This window comes from Alexandromys fortis, unplaced genomic scaffold (assembly GCF_014885135.2).
Source record: "Alexandromys fortis isolate MF-2015 unplaced genomic scaffold, M_Fortis_MF-2015_v1.1 scaffold_48, whole genome shotgun sequence".
Taxonomy (NCBI): Eukaryota; Metazoa; Chordata; class Mammalia; order Rodentia; family Cricetidae; genus Alexandromys; species Alexandromys fortis.
This window is the reverse complement of record NW_026067947.1, coordinates 5098053-5115103: the sequence shown is the minus strand read 5'-3', so window position 1 is coordinate 5115103 and position 17051 is coordinate 5098053. Positions and strand designations below refer to the sequence as shown.

Here is a 17051-nt window from a genome sequence, read left to right as displayed (position 1 = left end):
GTCTAGATGTATACAGTGTCCATTGTACTATGTTGAGTTTTAAAATACTTAGACACCAAGTAGCCAACCAAATTCTACTTCTCACTTTTTCTTTAGGAAAAAATGGAAAAAAAAATAGAAGATTAATTTTTTTCATTTGTTTCTTTACACTTTTGGGAAATCATTGTGTTGAATTTCAACATGTTTTCTAAAATTTCAAAGCTTACATGGGAACTATTTGTGTAAAACAGGGTCAAGGTAGCAGATGATACTGTCAGGTAAGCCCTTTGGTCCCATGTGAAAGTCAGCCAGAGGAAATCTATCCATTTACATTGCATCTACTCTCCTGGCCCCTGCTGTGTGATCCAGACTGCCCTGCTAAAAGAAGGGATACTATTTAGCAGTGATGGCTTGTTTCACAATGGAAGCAGCTTGAAAGCCTGGGACAGCTGTCTCTTTCTTACATCCTGGAGAGCTACCTAGTTCTTACTGCAGAACAGGGTGAAAGGCGATAACGTATAGAACCTGCCAATAAAAATGCTTACTGACAGCTAGGTCTGAACACGCCTTAGTATTTGTCCCTGAAAAATATGAGTATGAGACAGCGCTTAAGTGATGAAGACTACCATGAGCAAAAACCACGGGTGGAGCAGCCTTCTCAGCTGCTGTGGACCAGCAGGACCTGGGGCCACCACCACTCAAAGGAACTACAGTCTCATATAATGTACCTTTCACTTTGAAAAAAAAGCAGCTAACCTACTTCATGAAATGGTGATAGCAGCAATGTAATGAAAGCTACAGGGCCCGGTTTGGATAGGGAGTCTGTGTGTTCGAGGCTTGGTCTCCATAATGGCCATGTGAAGAACTAGGCAAACCTTTAAGGGGCTGGGCCTGGTGGGTGGTAATTAGGCCATGGGGGCTTTGCTTTAAAGGGATTAAAGACAGCCTTGCGGGGGGGGGGTGAATCTGTTTTGATGGGAGGGGGTTGTTACAAAGTAGAGCCACCCCCTAGGCTGTGGACTCTTGCTTCCTACTCTGTCATGTGTTCTCTCCCTCTCAAACATGGTTCTGCCATGGTACCCTCTGCCATGCTGTGACAGAGCCCAGCAGATGCCAGCAGCATGCTTTTGTACCTCCCAAACCATCAGGTACAAGAAGACCTCTGTTCTGAACAAATCCTTAGCCCCAGGTGTTCTCTTACAGCCTAAGAGATAGGAAAACATTCAGGGTCTCACTGGGGTTCACTGGAGAACAGTGGCTGGACCTCCAATCTGTGGCCAGGGTGTATCTGTAGAAGGATACCAAGACAAGCTTAGTTGTCAGTTTAAGGGGTCAATAAACAACCCCCTGCTCAGACCTGAATTTACTACGGCAGGCTTAGTTTTCAGGAAGATACGCAAGCACCGTCTCTGTTCCTCCTAGGATTTCTTAGATCTGCTGGCAGCGTCTCTGCTAGGTCCCCACCTGGCTTGTTCCAGGTTTAGGATCTGATATCAGAGAGATCAGGTTTGTCTTCCAAGTGGAAAGCCCATTCGCAGTGTAATGCTCATCACCCAAGCTGAATGAGATAAAAGAACAACCGGTCCATGCCTGTTATGTGTGAGGAAAATATATACGAGTGTGTGGGGATGTTATCAGAGCCAATGCAGAGGGGAAAACAGATGTTCTTGCTTCTAAAGTACACAAAATGATCATATTTAGGTAAGTGTCAAATCCCTGTTATTGTGAAATTGCTTAGCGTTAAAGGGCTTATTCCCAAGTATACCCCAGAGTTGAGCCTTCCGAATAATTGCCCCTGAATTTTCAGGTACTGAACACCTGCTCCAGGTCTTCCTGCAGGCAATTAAAAAAGAAAATAGATGTCTGATGAAGCTTCCGCCCCCCCCCATACTCTATTGTTTTAATTTCCCCTGTGATTCTGTAGTAGCATCCTACCCAGTCTGGGAAACTGCCGTCACCTGTGTTGTTTTGACGATGTCCTTATGAGACCAGGAAGGAAAGGCCAGCTACGGGTTTGATGGCGGAGGGAGGATGTCTGAATGACTCTGCCTTCTCAGAATAGCGGGAAGTAGACCAGATGGGAATTGGGATGGTCCGGGGGGTGCCATGGGAGGCTGTAACCAATCTAGAATTTTCTCGTTAAAGCTGTGAAACAAAAGATGGGCGCTCATTTAAGGAACCTGGCGTGCCCTGTTCTGGCTGAGTCAGCCTTTCCAAATATCACAAGGATCTTTGAGATTCTTGTTTTGTATGCATGGCCACCTAAAACCAGGCCCTTGAGATATCAGAATTCAGTCTTGCCTAGCATCGCACCTCTGAGAGAAGTTTTCTGGATTCTACTGTGGTCCAACAGCACCATCATCTGCTTCTTGTCTGATGGCCCCGCTAGAGTACAAGCTCCACGTGAGAGTGGGCTGTTCCGTTGCTCATTCCCAGATGGTGTCTGGAATAGTCTGTGTCCAATATTTTGGCACCTAAATCTTTATTGAAGGGAAGGATGACTATTTTGATGTGGAGTCTTCAGGAAAACCATGATCTTGTTAGAGACATCTTGCATCCCATGAAACACCATGAATATATACAGGAACAGTTTAGATAACTGTCAGCCAGCCTGGTCCAGGAATGTGGAGAATTATAAAGAAGTGACTGGGCTTCTCAGAAGGGCATAAAGCATTTGAGTTAAGTTTAGGGTATCTTCCAATTTAATTCACTGAGGCTGAAACAAAGACCTTGAGTCATGAGGGTGGTGTGGCCCTCTTAATACTGTTAATTGGAATAACATGTAAGTTTCATCTGAAATATCAGACTCAGCCACTCATTTTTATCAAATAGTCCATCTAGACCAGTATGCAACAGGATACCAGAGATGGGGCTGGTGTAATCCAGCTAATGCTGATGCATTATTCATATCTGTTTGATTAATGGTCTTCTTTGAAATCCTATCTCCATCATCTCAACAGCTGTGTATTGATAACCCCTATGCCTTCAGCTTTGAGCCCAATGAGGCTAGGCTGCCTCAGAGGCAGAAGTCAAGGTTGAAAACTAACTAGCTGCCCAGTGACTTTGAGGATGTTTTACTTTCACCAAGTCTCATTTATGAAGAGTAAAGTGGCTGAAAACTTTGTTCAAGAGAACTTGATGTGTTTGTTGGTGGCCAAGCCAAACTTGTGTTTTCATTAGATCTTTCTTCTGCCTTAAAATCTCAAGCTTGTTTAATTTAATCAAGAACATACCATGCCTTCATGGCAAGGCTGGGTGCTGCTGACGTTGTATAATCCATTATTTAGCTGTGAATGCCTTCCTGTCATCTTCAAGTCAAGGTAAAACAGGAATCTATGCAGAGCCAAAGACAGTGGAGATCTTATTCTTCCTTTCCTCAAGATCATCAAAAACCTGTTAAGGTCACTCTGGCTTCACCACAGCCTCTTCTTGGACTGGAGATCCATTCTGGAGAAATAGCAGTTGAGGTTAAACTGTGTCTGTGAAGGTAATTTTACCATAGGCTTTTGTCTAGAGTTTCTAAGAGTGTCCAGAAAAAGTGAGGAACTATTATACCCCAACCCATGAGATTAAACACCAATGCCAAACATATTCCTAAATTCAAGATGCTCTTGTTTATTGCTTGCCATGTATGTTGCTAGCACTGGCTCATCCACTACCACAAATCAACAAGAATATCTTCAACAAGAATAATGTTACCATTCTTGTACTTAAAGATCAAGTTGTAAAGTCTTGTTTCATAGGCAACTAAAGTGGGTGTGGAAGAGAGAATTAAAATCTCTTAGTTTAATACTCCCCTAATTTTGCCAATTAAAACTCTGGCCCAAAAGTAAAGAGGTGCTTTTCATGATAAGTATTTATCAAAACCATGTGCTAAAGACTTGATATTAGATACTGACATATCTGGTACCAGGAGGGAGAAAGAGAATCCTTTTCTGTGTAATAGAGGGCCAACTATCCTTTTTCTTTTTTTCTACCCCAAAACCACTAATCCACCACATAGTTCCTATCTGTGATATGATTTCCAAAGATCTTCCTGGTCTCATATGCCACTCAGAGCGTGTGTCACAGAGTCATGCCTGGCTGTGATCGAAGATCCCCAGAGCAAGTTGTGCAGCCTCGCTGTTGGTCTGTGACTGACCGATGCAGCGGTATTTAACTCATCCTGTGGGCAGCTGGCCTACACCACCTTCAGATAAGCAGCCATGCCTTTGGTTATCAGGAAATGTCAGAGGACTTTCTACACACCTCCCTCAACTTCTATGAGTTCTTCATTCAGATCATGAAGCATAGTTCAAGGAGGGTTGGAATAAAGCACACCAGGGCTGTGGCATATTCACTAGTTTAAGAGACTGTCATCTTGGAAGTCATACAGAATCCTACTGGAAGTGGAATTTCTACATTGGTTATGGCTCTCTTTGTCTCCCTCCAGTTTTCCATATGGTCTTGCTTTCTGTTCAACCTGTTCCAGAACCAAATGGGTCCTGCAAGTAAGAGCCCAAGGCTCAGTGACAGAACTCTGGACTGTCCAAGGAAGACTGTCCCTTAGCACTGTCTCAGACAGACTACAACCCAATGAGGATGCCTGAGAGGTGTTTGAAACACAGATGTGTGATGTGTCACTTATATTTGTGGAGTAACAACTAGTTATTCCAAAGGGTCTGGAGATTACCGTCATGATGAAATACACCCCTTAAAATCAGCCTAACTCACATACTCGCAGATGAGGGAGGAAATTTTCATCTAATACAACTAAAGCATCAGAAATTAAGTTTCGTTTAATGAGAATTTACCATATTGTTAGAACTATCATTAGGAAGTCACTGAATTAATTAACATATCAGTGATGAGAAAATAAGCTCACAGCATCTTATTAAGGCGGGCTGTTCTGCACAAACAGCTTGTTGTAACCACTGGTTACTTGTTGTGACCCAAACACAACTATTAAACTGCCACTCAGGCCATGTGCTGGGCGCCTCCTCTCCCTGTCCCCCATGTGCTAGTGAGCAAATAAAGGCTTAGGCAAAGCAACAAGCCCATGATAAAGCCTCTAGCTGAAAGTAGACTAGGGATTGTGTGTGTGTGCGTGTGTGTGTGTGTGTGTGTATGTGTGTATGCCTTCATGACTATTTTATATGACACAGATCAGCCAGGGAGAAGTCCATCGGAGCAGGGCAATGCCCACCTAAACCCAAAGTGAAGCTCCTCACGCTGGCCTATGGAGTACCACCTGTTCCGGCCCAGCCCCATGTCCACATACACCTTGCTTCTTTCTTCCCCATTTATAAGACTTCGACCACACTGGCCCAGAGTCTTTATATGCCCTGTTCTTCTACTTTGAAGGTACCAGTGATGTTAGCCACCTTGTCTTTCACGAGGGACGGCTGTATCCACCAAGACTGCCATGCCCTTCCCGCATGCCAGGAAGGGCCTCTAGAGATACCACTTGCAAGTGGCTCTGTCGGAGTAGCCTGAAGACCTCCTCTCAGAGCCCTTCCCCCCTCCTGGTTATCCAGCAAAAACCATAAAAAAAAAATCAGACCAGAGAGTTAGCTGGACAACTTATGAGCAGGTAGTCCCTCAAACTGACCCACAGCTTGCAGCTGCACAAACCCCACGTGAGTCACTGGCGGAGTGAGTGGCAGGGTGAGTAGGCTTGTAAACACTCGCAGACAACCTGAAGCATCCTCCCGGAACGCCCGAGACCTTCACAGTTCTGACTTCATCCCCAAGTGCAGACTAATTGGCACAAACAAGAACGTTGCCTGTCATCGTGTGTCCCCGTGTTGGGTTCAGTTTGCTTTTTATCTCATTTAATTTGCAGGAACAGTGGCTGAAACTAATTTTCGACTGTAAATATCACAGCTGTTGTGGAAGGCATTAATTGCGCACTATCACGTTACCCTGCTTTCTTGGATCAATTTATGCGTAATCTGTTTGCGAGTTCTGCGCCTGTGCATATTAAGGGGCGCAGCAGGAGATAATCTAACCCAACCTGCTGGAAACATTTGTACCAAAGTGGCTGGAGCGTTCAGAGCGGGGAAATATTATTGTTTGTGGCAGACATTGAAAGAATGCTTTTTAAAAGCCCTACCCCTGAGGTCTTGACGCTGACTGAAATATGGGTAATTTTTCTTGGGGAGGATCAATAAAATAACTATTTTCAAAATGACTTTATATTGACTGAGAGGTCAGAAATGCCCAGGGCATTGATCCCATGTCCATAATCACTTTTTGTTCAGTAAGTTAACTGGCTCTGCACAGTTGAATGCAAAGAAATCCAGTTCATCATTTAAACCAAATATTTTCAGAGCATTTGACATACTTCCAGCTCTCGTCGCCTGCTGGAGTCTCACAGAGAAGGTTTTCTTTGTCTAGGAAGTGGGCCTCTACAGGATGAACAGCCAGGACAAGCTGGGCCTCACCGTATGCTACCGGACGGATGATGAAGATGACATTGGGATTTATATAAGTGAGGTACGGATGCGAAGGTTTGAAAATTAGCCTCTCAAAACCAAAAGGATTGGGTTTTTGCTTTTGCTTTTTGTTTTGTTTTGGTTTTTGTATTTGTTGACGCACCCTAGACCTAGCTCCTCAAGAATATCTTCGGAAAGATACAGCACACATGCCCCTCTTCATCACACTTCACAGAGTCCCGTCTCTACGCAGAGGTTAAGTTCTAATGTTGGTACATAAGGCAAAATTACCCTTGAGAAGCCGCAAACCAACCATAAAATGGAGTCGTTTACATGGTCTGTGTGCTCACCCCCGAGGGAAGAGCAGCCTCCCATTTCCCAACTCCAGTGCAATGGTAGGCAGAATGGCTTTAGAGTATACACAGTTGAGTTCATATATATTGCACATAACTTAATGTGGACTTATCAAAGTACATAAATGAAAGAAGCAGTGATCGTTCTAGAAGAGAATAGAGAAATTGATTTCAATATGAATACTTTCCTATGCATGCATCCTTCCTTGTAATTGCAGAAACACAATTTTCTAAAGAAATTAAATCTGTCTCCATGGGCTGAGCCAAGAGCTGTGTCTGCCATAGACTTCACAGTCAACTCATTGGCTAAGCACCACCTACCAAGCTTTGCATGTCATATCAGCATGTTTTAGGGCATCCTTGCCATCCTCAGTCCCACTTGCCCCAATTACACATTTCACTTTTAAAGCTATCTTCCAATATTTAATAGCAAAGATTTAGTGTAAAACCACCCGAGTAGGCAAAGTACGGCTGCAGGATGCTATACCGGAGGGTGCTGCCCTTTCACCTACTCCATGCCACTGACTTGCTTCGAATTACTCTGTGTCCCACAAGAGTCACCTTTGCCTCTTCACCAGCTCAGGACTGCAGCTCTGAGACCAGTCCTCTGCCACAGTACCGTCAGGCGGGGTTCCGAGCAGCCCTGGGACAGTCACGGGACAGATTAGTCCATTTTTCCCCATGCACCATGCTAAGTTCCACATGTAAATCCATGTAGCACAGAAAGGCAGGGATGGGTGTGACGGTATGTCAAAGAGTGCTTGTGTTCACGCTCAGGTGTCCACTGTGTGTTTCAGATTGACCCTAACAGCATCGCAGCCAAGGATGGCCGCATCCGTGAAGGAGACCGCATCATCCAGGTAGGTTCCCTTGCCACGGATGCATGTCTTCAGCACACAAGTGAGTTCTCGGAGGAGCCTGAAGTTGGAAATACAGGAGAGGCTTAAGGACAGGCATCGGGAATTCAACTCGACCCTGACACAACCCTGTGTGGTTTGTGAATGAGACTATGTGGCCAATCACATGCAAAGAGCAGTGAGAACAGATCCAGCGGTCCCATATTTTGAATCAAATACCTCTGAGAAGTCTAATCTTTCAAAATTCAACATTTACTTGTCCTGTGAACTCAGGTCTAAGGGTGACATCTACCTTGAATCCTGTTGTTCCATGTAGGCAAAATTAGACGGCTTACTTCTTTCTTTCAGCTATAATCTTTTTTGGGGGGAAGTGGGAGGAGGCTCATGTACCAGGTTGGTATCAAACTCACTACGTAAAGATGACCCTAAACTTCTTATCCTCCTGCCTTTAACTCTTGCACACCCGGTTTAACATGGTGCTGGGGATGGAACTCGGGACTTCATTCATGCTAAGCAAGCGTTCTATCCTCTGAGCTACATATGTGGCCCCATAGTTCTTTGTGGGGGTCACGGAGCCTTGGCTTTATTGTGTCCCACAGGCTTTGCTTTCTACCTCTTCTCGTTTGTATTTTCATATTTATAGTCTACTAATTTCTTTTTCTCATATCATTATGCCACTTTGTACAGTTTTGGTTTCCTACCCTCACTCTGTGTTCTGTTTCTCCGGCCTTTACCCAAAGCCTTGACAGCTGAGTTTCCCTAGGAAAGAGACCCAGACCTCCACACCCTAGGGCCCTAGTCCTCAGCACGCTTGTGTTGCTACAGTTTTCTCTGAACCATTACAGTTGAAAACAGGAAATGGAAGCAGTGCAGGGCGCCCTAGAGAGAGACTGCCCGGGCTGCAGACACACCCTCCCTGTATTCACTGTGTCGTCAAACTGGGTAATGACAACCATTCATGTCTCAGCTTTGCCGCCTCTTGGTTCTTTGACATAAAGTGGCAAAGTCAGATGAAGGGCTCAGTTTCCGGGTCAGTAGGACTGCCATGGTATCCCTGGGGGAATATCAGCCCAGGGACTAAAATTTGCAGAATTCAAAGTTGCTGAAACATGCAAGCAGACAACCTTGTTGTTGTCAGTGTGAAGGTGAGAGAGACATTCCCGCTTGACTCTCCATCCAGCCCGTTAAACAAGAGACGTGCCGTCCCTGTGTACAGCCATTCCCTTCTCTACTGCCTACTCCTCACGATCCCTGCTGCTTTTCTCTCCTATTATAAGTAGGAAATGTCTGTCTTCTATTTCTTATCTATCCTCCTGCCCAAGTGAGATTCTAGGGCTCAGAATGCAGGTATGTCCTGGGCAGCAGGGGTTTTTCTGGATCATCTGGCGCCTCTAGCTAAGCAAAGCCTGTCTTTCCTAAAAAACGGCGTTCTGGAAAAGCTACATGGAATCTCCATGTTATGACTGTGTGTGGTGGCAGCTGCCGTTCTGAAGCTTCCACTCCACCCAGTCATGTCCCTTTCTACCTGTCCCCGCCTGTCCTCGTGCTTTCTAGATCAATGGGATAGAAGTACAGAACCGTGAAGAGGCTGTGGCTCTCCTAACCAGCGAAGAAAACAAGAACTTCTCATTGCTGATTGCAAGGCCTGAACTCCAGGTAAGTCGATGTCCTATGAAGAAAATAGGTGGATTTCTGTAGTCAAAGCCGCACTGCCAAACCTTGCAGAACAATGTCAGAGTATCGCATCTGAGCTTAAAGGTGTTAGCCACCTGGAAGGTAGCTGAGCTGGCTGTGATTTGGGTTCCAGCCAAAGGTTTAACCACCTTGCTGGGACCCATGACAGTCTGACTAATGAAGGAATCATGGCAGGATTTACAGATGCCCCTTCCAGCCTGGAGCTAAGCCCCACTGATTAGCACAGGGAAATCAAAATGAAAGGAATTGAGTCCTTCAAAGAGTAACTAAAGGCCTTAGTCAGTGAGTCTGAATACAAAGTAGCAAGGGGTATTGGAAGCTTCCTCAGTGTGGTGTAGGCTTAGGGGTCTCCAGCTGAGAAGGAAGTTGTAGTCAAGGTGATAGAGCAGGGGTTCTCAACCTGTGGGTCGCTATGCCTTCGGAAATTACTTATCAGATATTTACCTTACGATTCATGACAGTAGCAAAATTACAGTTCTGAAATAGCAATGAAATGATTTTATGGTTGCGTGGGTCACCACAGCATGAGGAACTGTATTAAAGGGTCACAGCAATTAGGAAGGTTGAGAACAGCTGCTGTAGAGTACCTGCATTTGGTGACTCCTGGAGAGTCCTACAGTGCCTCTTTCTGAATGCAATGTCCCTCCTTGAAAGAAAGCTTCTTCCGTGGTGTATTAACCCAGTTGCTTTTCTCCCTGCTCTGGCAATATACCTGTCCAAAGCAACTTCAGGCAGAAAGGGCTTATTTTGACTCAGTTTAAGGGGATGGGCCAGCCTGGCAGGGAAGGCCAAGCAGGGTATGAAGCGGCTCTCTGCAGGGTATTCAGTCATGAAGCAGAGGGGTGGATCAGTTTGCTTTCTTCTGTTCCATGACCTCCCACGTGTGTTGGCCATCCTTCCCCTAGCTGGACGAGGGCTGGATGGATGACGACAGGAACGACTTTCTGGATGACTTACACATGGACATGCTTGAGGAGCAGCATCACCAGGCCATGCAGTTCACAGCCAGTGTGCTCCAGCAGGTAAAGCCTGGGGCAGCCCCGTACCACCGCCGCCCAGGAGCGCTCGCACCCTCCGCCGTGGTGAAGGCCATCAGAAAAGCCCTGTCTAAGAGCTCTTTTGCCGGAGCATGAAAAAGAATGCCAGCGGATGGGTGTCCTCACCGAGCTCTTCCCTGGCAATCACGACATAGTTCCCCACTCCCCACTCAAGCTCCCAAGTGCTGGGATTGCAGGCCCGTACCACCTCACCTAAGCTTTTATAGCTGAAAAAAAAAAAAAAAGCAAACAAAGCAGAGATATTGATACCACTAGTCTGGAGCTCCCCAGGAAAACATAGGCATCGGTGTTTACTGAGATCAGAGAAAATTAAGTCACGCCTTTGAAAGTAAAGCAATTCTGTGATTAACCTGAGCTGCTCAGAGCCCTGCAGCTCCCTCCTGTGCCGCTGTCAGAGTCCTAATTACCCACTTGTTGAGTCTCTTAGGAGTGCTTATGCGTTCTTCCTACATACTGGATCCTTTGTTAGTTAGTTGTTGGGATAACAGTATCTACCCCATTTTATATATTGAAAAAATGAGAATTAGGGACCTGCCCAGATGCATAGAGTTAGGGCTGGCCATTTCCTGTGCCCCAGGCCACTGCAATGCTGCACGTCAATCTTAGGAAATTAGAACTCCATTCAAAACTCCTGTTCTACACATAAAGGTCATACCGTTTACCTGTCCCCCTCCCCCAGAGTTCAGTCCCCATAAACCCATTATTCTTGTCATTTTTCTCTGATACAGAAGAAGCATGAGGAAGATGGTGGAACCACAGACACAGCCACCATCTTATCCAACCAGCACGAGAAAGACAGCGGTGTGGGGCGGACAGATGAGAGCACCCGCAACGATGAGAGCTCGGAACAGGAGAACAACGGTGAAGACGCCACGGCGTCCTCCAACCCGCTGGCGGGCCAGAGGAAGCTGACCTGTAGCCAGGACACCCTAGGAAGTGGCGACCTGCCTTTCAGCAATGAATCGTTCATCTCTGCAGACTGTACCGATGTGGACTACCTGGGCATCCCAGTAGATGAGTGTGAGCGTTTTCGCGAGCTGCTGGAGCTCAAGTGCCAGGTGCAGAGCAGCAGTCCCTACAGCCTGTACTACCCCAGCAGCCCTCTGGACGCTGCTGGCAAGAGCGACCCTGAAAGTGTGGATAAGGAGCTGGAGCTACTCAACGAGGAGCTGCGCAGCATCGAGCTGGAGTGCCTGAGCATCGTGCGTGCGCACAAGATGCAGCAGCTTAAGGAACAGTACCGCGAGTCCTGGATGCTGCACCACAGTGGCTTCCGCAACTACAACACCAGCGTGGATGTGCGCCGCCATGAGCTCTCGGACATCACCGAGCTGCCCGAGAAGTCAGACAAGGATAGCTCTAGCGCCTACAACACTGGGGAGAGCTGCCGCAGTACCCCACTCACGCTGGAGATCTCCCCGGACAACTCCCTGAGAAGAATGGCCGAGGGAAGTAGCGAAGGGGCCACAGCTAACATCGATGGCTATAGGCCGTCTCCCAAGAATCTGCTCGCCATCACTGAGGATCCTGAAGTAAGCACCCCAAACTACAGCCCCAGCGCCAAAGAGCTGGACCCCAGCCAGGCCTTGGAAAGCAAAGAGCGCCGAGTTAGCGATGGCAGCAGGAGCCCCACTGCCAGCCCAAAGCTGGGCAGTGCCTACCTGCCCTCATACCACCACTCCCCATACAAGCACGCCCACATCCCAGCGCATGCCCAGCACTACCAGAGCTACATGCACCTGATCCAGCAGAAGTCGGCAGTGGAGTATGCGCAAAGCCAGATGAGCCTGGTGAGCATGTGCAAGGACTTGAACTCCTCTAACTCGTCGGAACCCCGCATGGAGTGGAAAGTGAAGATCCGCAGCGACGGGACGCGCTACATCACCAAAAGGCCGGTGCGTGACCGGCTGCTGCGGGAGCGTGCGCTGAAGATCCGCGAGGAACGCAGCGGCCTGACCACGGACGATGACGCCATGAGTGAGATGAAGATGGGGCGCTACTGGAGCAAGGAGGAGCGCAAGCAGCATCTGGTGAAGGCCAAGGAGCAGAGGCGGAGGCGCGAGTTTATGATGCAGAGCAGGCTGGATTGTCTGAAGGAGCAGCAGGCGGCTGACGACAGGAAGGAGATGAACATCCTGGAACTGAGCCACAAAAAGATGATGAAGAAGAGGAACAAAAAGATCTTTGACAATTGGATGACCATCCAAGAACTCTTAACCCATGGCACAAAATCGCCAGACGGCACTAGGGTATACAATTCCTTCCTGTCGGTGACGACTGTTTAACTCTCCCTGTGTACAGACGAGAGACCACTACCGTTGGGGTAGACATCCCTGCCTCGTTCAATGCGGCAAGTTTTTGTATATATAAGCCCGGCCATCATGTTGATAGTCTAAATTTGCCACTCCTACAACTTTGGGTGTCCTGGCTCTGTTTTCAGTGAAGGGAAGATACACCCTTCCTCTCTTAGGAGGCAATATTAACAAACAGCTTGTTTTCAAATAGCAATGGTAATTTTTTACTTGTTAACCTTTTTCATAAAGTGTTTAAATTTCCAGAAGATCTTTTATTAAGCATACTTTCACAGAATAATTTGTTTAAACTATATTCATATAAAAGAAGGTTAAACACGCTTTTTTTTCTGCCTAAAACACAAAATGCAACTGCCAAGTATGTATTTTTGATGGGACCCTATTTTGTAATGTCACTTCGCTGAAATGGCTTTCAGACAAGTCACCAGTCATTCATACATCTTATATCAGTTGTGGTTTTAATGCGAACTGGCCAAAGCCTGGTTGGAGATTTCATGCACACACACACACACACACACACACACAACCAAACTGGCAACATTTCCAGTCGGGATATCCATTTATGACATTTTTCTGGTTAAGGTTCCCAAGGAGAGTGTCAAGGTTTTAACAGAAAGCAAAATTTCCTGCAGCTTTATGGACGCTTAAAGCATGTTTGCAAATATTGCCGCCTGTTGGAAGAATTTGCATGTACAGGGAAGTCGTGGACGGAGACAGTTTGTGGAGTTTTACGTGCTCATCGTTGTAGACTTTCGCTTTGTAGATTGGACGGGACAGACCTAACCAAGCAAGTTCACAGAATCATGATTAGTTACAAACATCAAGTAAAATGAAGTTAAAATAAATTATTATTTTCTATTTGATATGTCTGGCACGCGTGCTTATTTTACGGTGTTAATCTCAGTTCCTTCTTAGTTGCCTCACTTTCTGCTTCTTGAGTCTTTCAAGCCACGCGATTCCTTCATCCAGCCTAGAGCCAGGTGACAGATGTAAAAGGTCTGGTGGCAAAGAGTAGGGAATAAAATATACTCTATATTCCTGGGCCTTGACAGCCTGCCTCCCAGGATGCTTCCACCTAGCCCAGTATCCTACAAATAGGAAAGCTTGTGGGCAAGCGTCTCAGCCAGGATCGTGTTTACAAGGCTTTATATTTTCCTCAGACACTACTCTCTGCCCATTCTGGAAATCATCTGATCCGACTTTCCATCTCTGAGACGTACCTGTCCACTGGGCAATAGTTTTGCTATATAACAGAGGTCATTAAAGTAGCTGGGCTTGGAAACAGGTTTCTGTTAGGCTATTGTGACTGTCAAGGTCCTGAGTAAAGGACCTGCTACCGGTGTCCCCTAACTACAGTGTTTATACCAATTTCTGCTATAGTGCCCTCTGAAAAATGAAAACCAAGATAAGATTAGGAAGGGCGTCATTTTATTGGCCATCCCCCCAGCCATCTGGTTCACTCCTGATTTAACTGAAGTAGTGATTGTAATTGCAAAGTGTTTTAGGCATCTCTGACAAATTTCTTCATACAGACCCTGTTAGAGCCCAAATCCCTTCCTTTCGGGCTAGAATCTTAGAACTAATTACTGGTTACACTTGTGTGGCCAGTTTTTCTCTGTCCTATCAGCCAACTCCCAAATAATAACACAGAGACTTATTATTAATTATGAAAACTTGGCCTATAGTATAGGCTTGTCCCTAACTAACACTCACATGTTAACCCATATTTTAAAGTCTACATTCTACACCACATGGCTTTTTACCTTTCTTCCATTCTGTACCTTCAGCTTGTTTTGCATCTCGCTGGTGTCTCCTATGCTCCTAGAGCCCTCCTCCTCTTCCCTTTTCTTCCCGGAAATCCCACCTATACCTCCTGCCTACCCATTGACTGTTCGGCTTTTTATTACACCAATCACAGCAATATACCTTCACACAGTGTGTAACTATCCCACCACACACTTGTAATGAAATAATTCCATGAAAATAAAACACTGAGCTAACGGTTTCTCACCGGTGAACTATCTGGTTGCTGCCTCTTCTAGAACCAGGCGTTGCTCAGATAATAGCTTCTGCTACATAATTCTAATCAGCTCTGGAAGGTGAATCAAGTTTTGCAAAGTGCACTGTGGAGACACAAAGTCCCAACAGTCCCCAAGTGCAGTTTTAACGTAGTGACAGCCACAGCTCCCAAGCTGCCTTGTAGCCCTAGCATTCTGGTCGCCCATCTTCTAGTAAATAGTTCACAGAACCCAAACACCTGTCTGATATGTTTCAAATTGCTATAAAGTACAGAAAGGCATCCAAGCGACTATTATTTAGAGAATAGCTTTTCTCTCACTAAAGAGCTGCATGCATGGCTCGTGAACAAAGAGACTACTTCAAACGGAACCTAAGTAGTCACAGCGTGTCAAAGGCAAATAGGGGTACTTCTCATCTGGATTTACGGAATACTTCCACATGTAGGGTTTAGCCTGCACACTTAGTAAGAACACCTTAAAGTTGCCATTCTAGATTTCCAACTGCACCTCGTGCTTGAACCTAGATACACTGCAGTCTGAAGTTCCTCTAAGAATAACAACTGGGCTAAAACAGATAAAGCATGATAGTGTCGATCAGAAAGAAATAGGAGACTGAGAGATACAAGGTAGCTCATTAATAGCCAAGCGCGAATTCTGTACTCAGCACCTGGCCCACATCTCTTAGTGGCTTGTACTCGGGGACAAGTAGTAAAGCATGTGAACAGTCAAATTCCATGTATCCATCCTGTGCTCTCAACCAAGAACTGCAAGCATTTCACTAATTGATGCCCCAGAGTCAGTCCAAGCCAGGAAAACATGAATCTACCATTTCTTACGTGAGCTTGTGCTCCCAAGGGACTCACGGTTCAAGCCTTTCTGAGCTGGTGGGAAAATCCAGGGGTCTCGGGGTAAGACTGCAAACACTTTACAACTTCCACGGAGAAACCCTGGAGTCCATGTAGACAACACTTGCTCTTGTTAACACATTTTGACGAGCCCTCTTGGCCTGCTTCTAGGGCCCACTTGGGAATTTGATAGACTCTGTGGGTTCTCTCTTGCAGGGGGAGCAAAGGGACTTATATAACATGTGAATAAATTGCATACAGTTTGGGAGATGCTGCATAGCCCAGTGCACTCACAGACTCTTACTCACATAAGAAGCCCAGGTTTAGATAAAAATAGGAGCCGAATGCATTTGTGTTTCTCTTCATTTGGTCTTTGTGGTTGAATTCTGCAGCACTGTTTGAGCCAAATCCCTATTTTGAATAGCAAGAAAGCCATTTTCCCTATGAGAGCCTTGGCCTCTGAGGCCATTAAAATTCAGCAAACTACTGATCCCTAAGATCTCAAGGGCATTATGCTAATGGATTTCCCATAGCTACTTAGCTTTGGAGAGTGAGTGTATGCTCCTCCCTCTCCACTACAGCCACCCCACTGTCTGGATAGCTCTGGTTTCAACTCTTTCTAAAATGAGTCTTTAGTGAGCACCCAGAGCTATACACTGTTCAATCCAGTAGTCATTGGCCACATCCAGCTACTAAACAGTTGATGTGTGGTAAGGCCAAAGCATGAAGCCGTGGGTGGAGTACCTAGCACAAAAAAAAAAAAAGTGAATAAAATATGATTAGTCTAAATGGAAATGTTCTGGCAAAATAGATTTCAAAATTACTATACTTCTTCAAAATCTTACAAAGTTTTATAATAATTTCGATGGAAATTGCAGTAATTTCTATTAATTTCTATTGAATTACAGTAACATCACATATGGTAAGTAAAGTATATAATTATATTTAACTTTACTTTGTAACTTAGACTACAAAAAAAAAACTTAAATTCCATATGAAAGGGCTGGGAAGATGGTTCTGTCCATAGAGTGCCTGCTGAGAAAGCATCAGGACTCGAGTTCAGATCCCCAAGACCCCCATAAAAGCCTGGCACCGTGGCTCACAACTATAACTGTAGAGGTTAGTCAGGGCCGGGGGGGGGGGGGGGGGGGGGGGGGGGGGGGGGGGGGGAGATGGGAGGGGTAGCAGAGACAGGTGGAGCTCCAGTGCTTACTGGACAGGCTGTCTAGCCAATCCGTGAGCTCTAGGATCAGTGAGAAGCTTTGAGCAACAGAGGACTGACATCAACAGTGACCTCCACACGAACATGCACACATATATGTGAACACATACATCACTACAAATAACCAAATTTTCATATGTGGACCACATTATATGTCTACTGAGTACCACTAATATAGACGGTATTAGGTGTGTATATGCAAAATGGCTTAGGTCAGTTCTTCAAGGTCAGTAGTTTTTATCAGAAATGTAAACTCACAACAGGAATTTTGCCTGGGGCTGGAGAGGTGACTGGGC

The 17051-nt window shown here is 45.8% G+C and overlaps 1 protein-coding gene across 2 annotated transcripts in view; it reads left to right on the top strand.

Annotated features, from left to right (window-relative positions):
- Pdzrn3 (PDZ domain containing ring finger 3) overlaps positions 1 to 13533 on the top strand; it is a 225089-nt gene extending 211556 nt beyond the window's left edge. For both annotated transcript variants that reach the window (XM_050149400.1, XM_050149401.1), the window contains 5 exons: positions 6358 to 6456; positions 7546 to 7608; positions 9160 to 9261; positions 10206 to 10322; positions 11087 to 13533. In XM_050149400.1, the coding sequence (XP_050005357.1) occupies positions 6358 to 6456; positions 7546 to 7608; positions 9160 to 9261; positions 10206 to 10322; positions 11087 to 12643 (1938 nt within the window). In that variant the 3' untranslated portion in view covers positions 12644 to 13533. The remainder of the gene's footprint in view (positions 1 to 6357; positions 6457 to 7545; positions 7609 to 9159; positions 9262 to 10205; positions 10323 to 11086) is intronic.
- The last annotated feature ends 3518 nt before the right edge of the window (positions 13534 to 17051 follow it).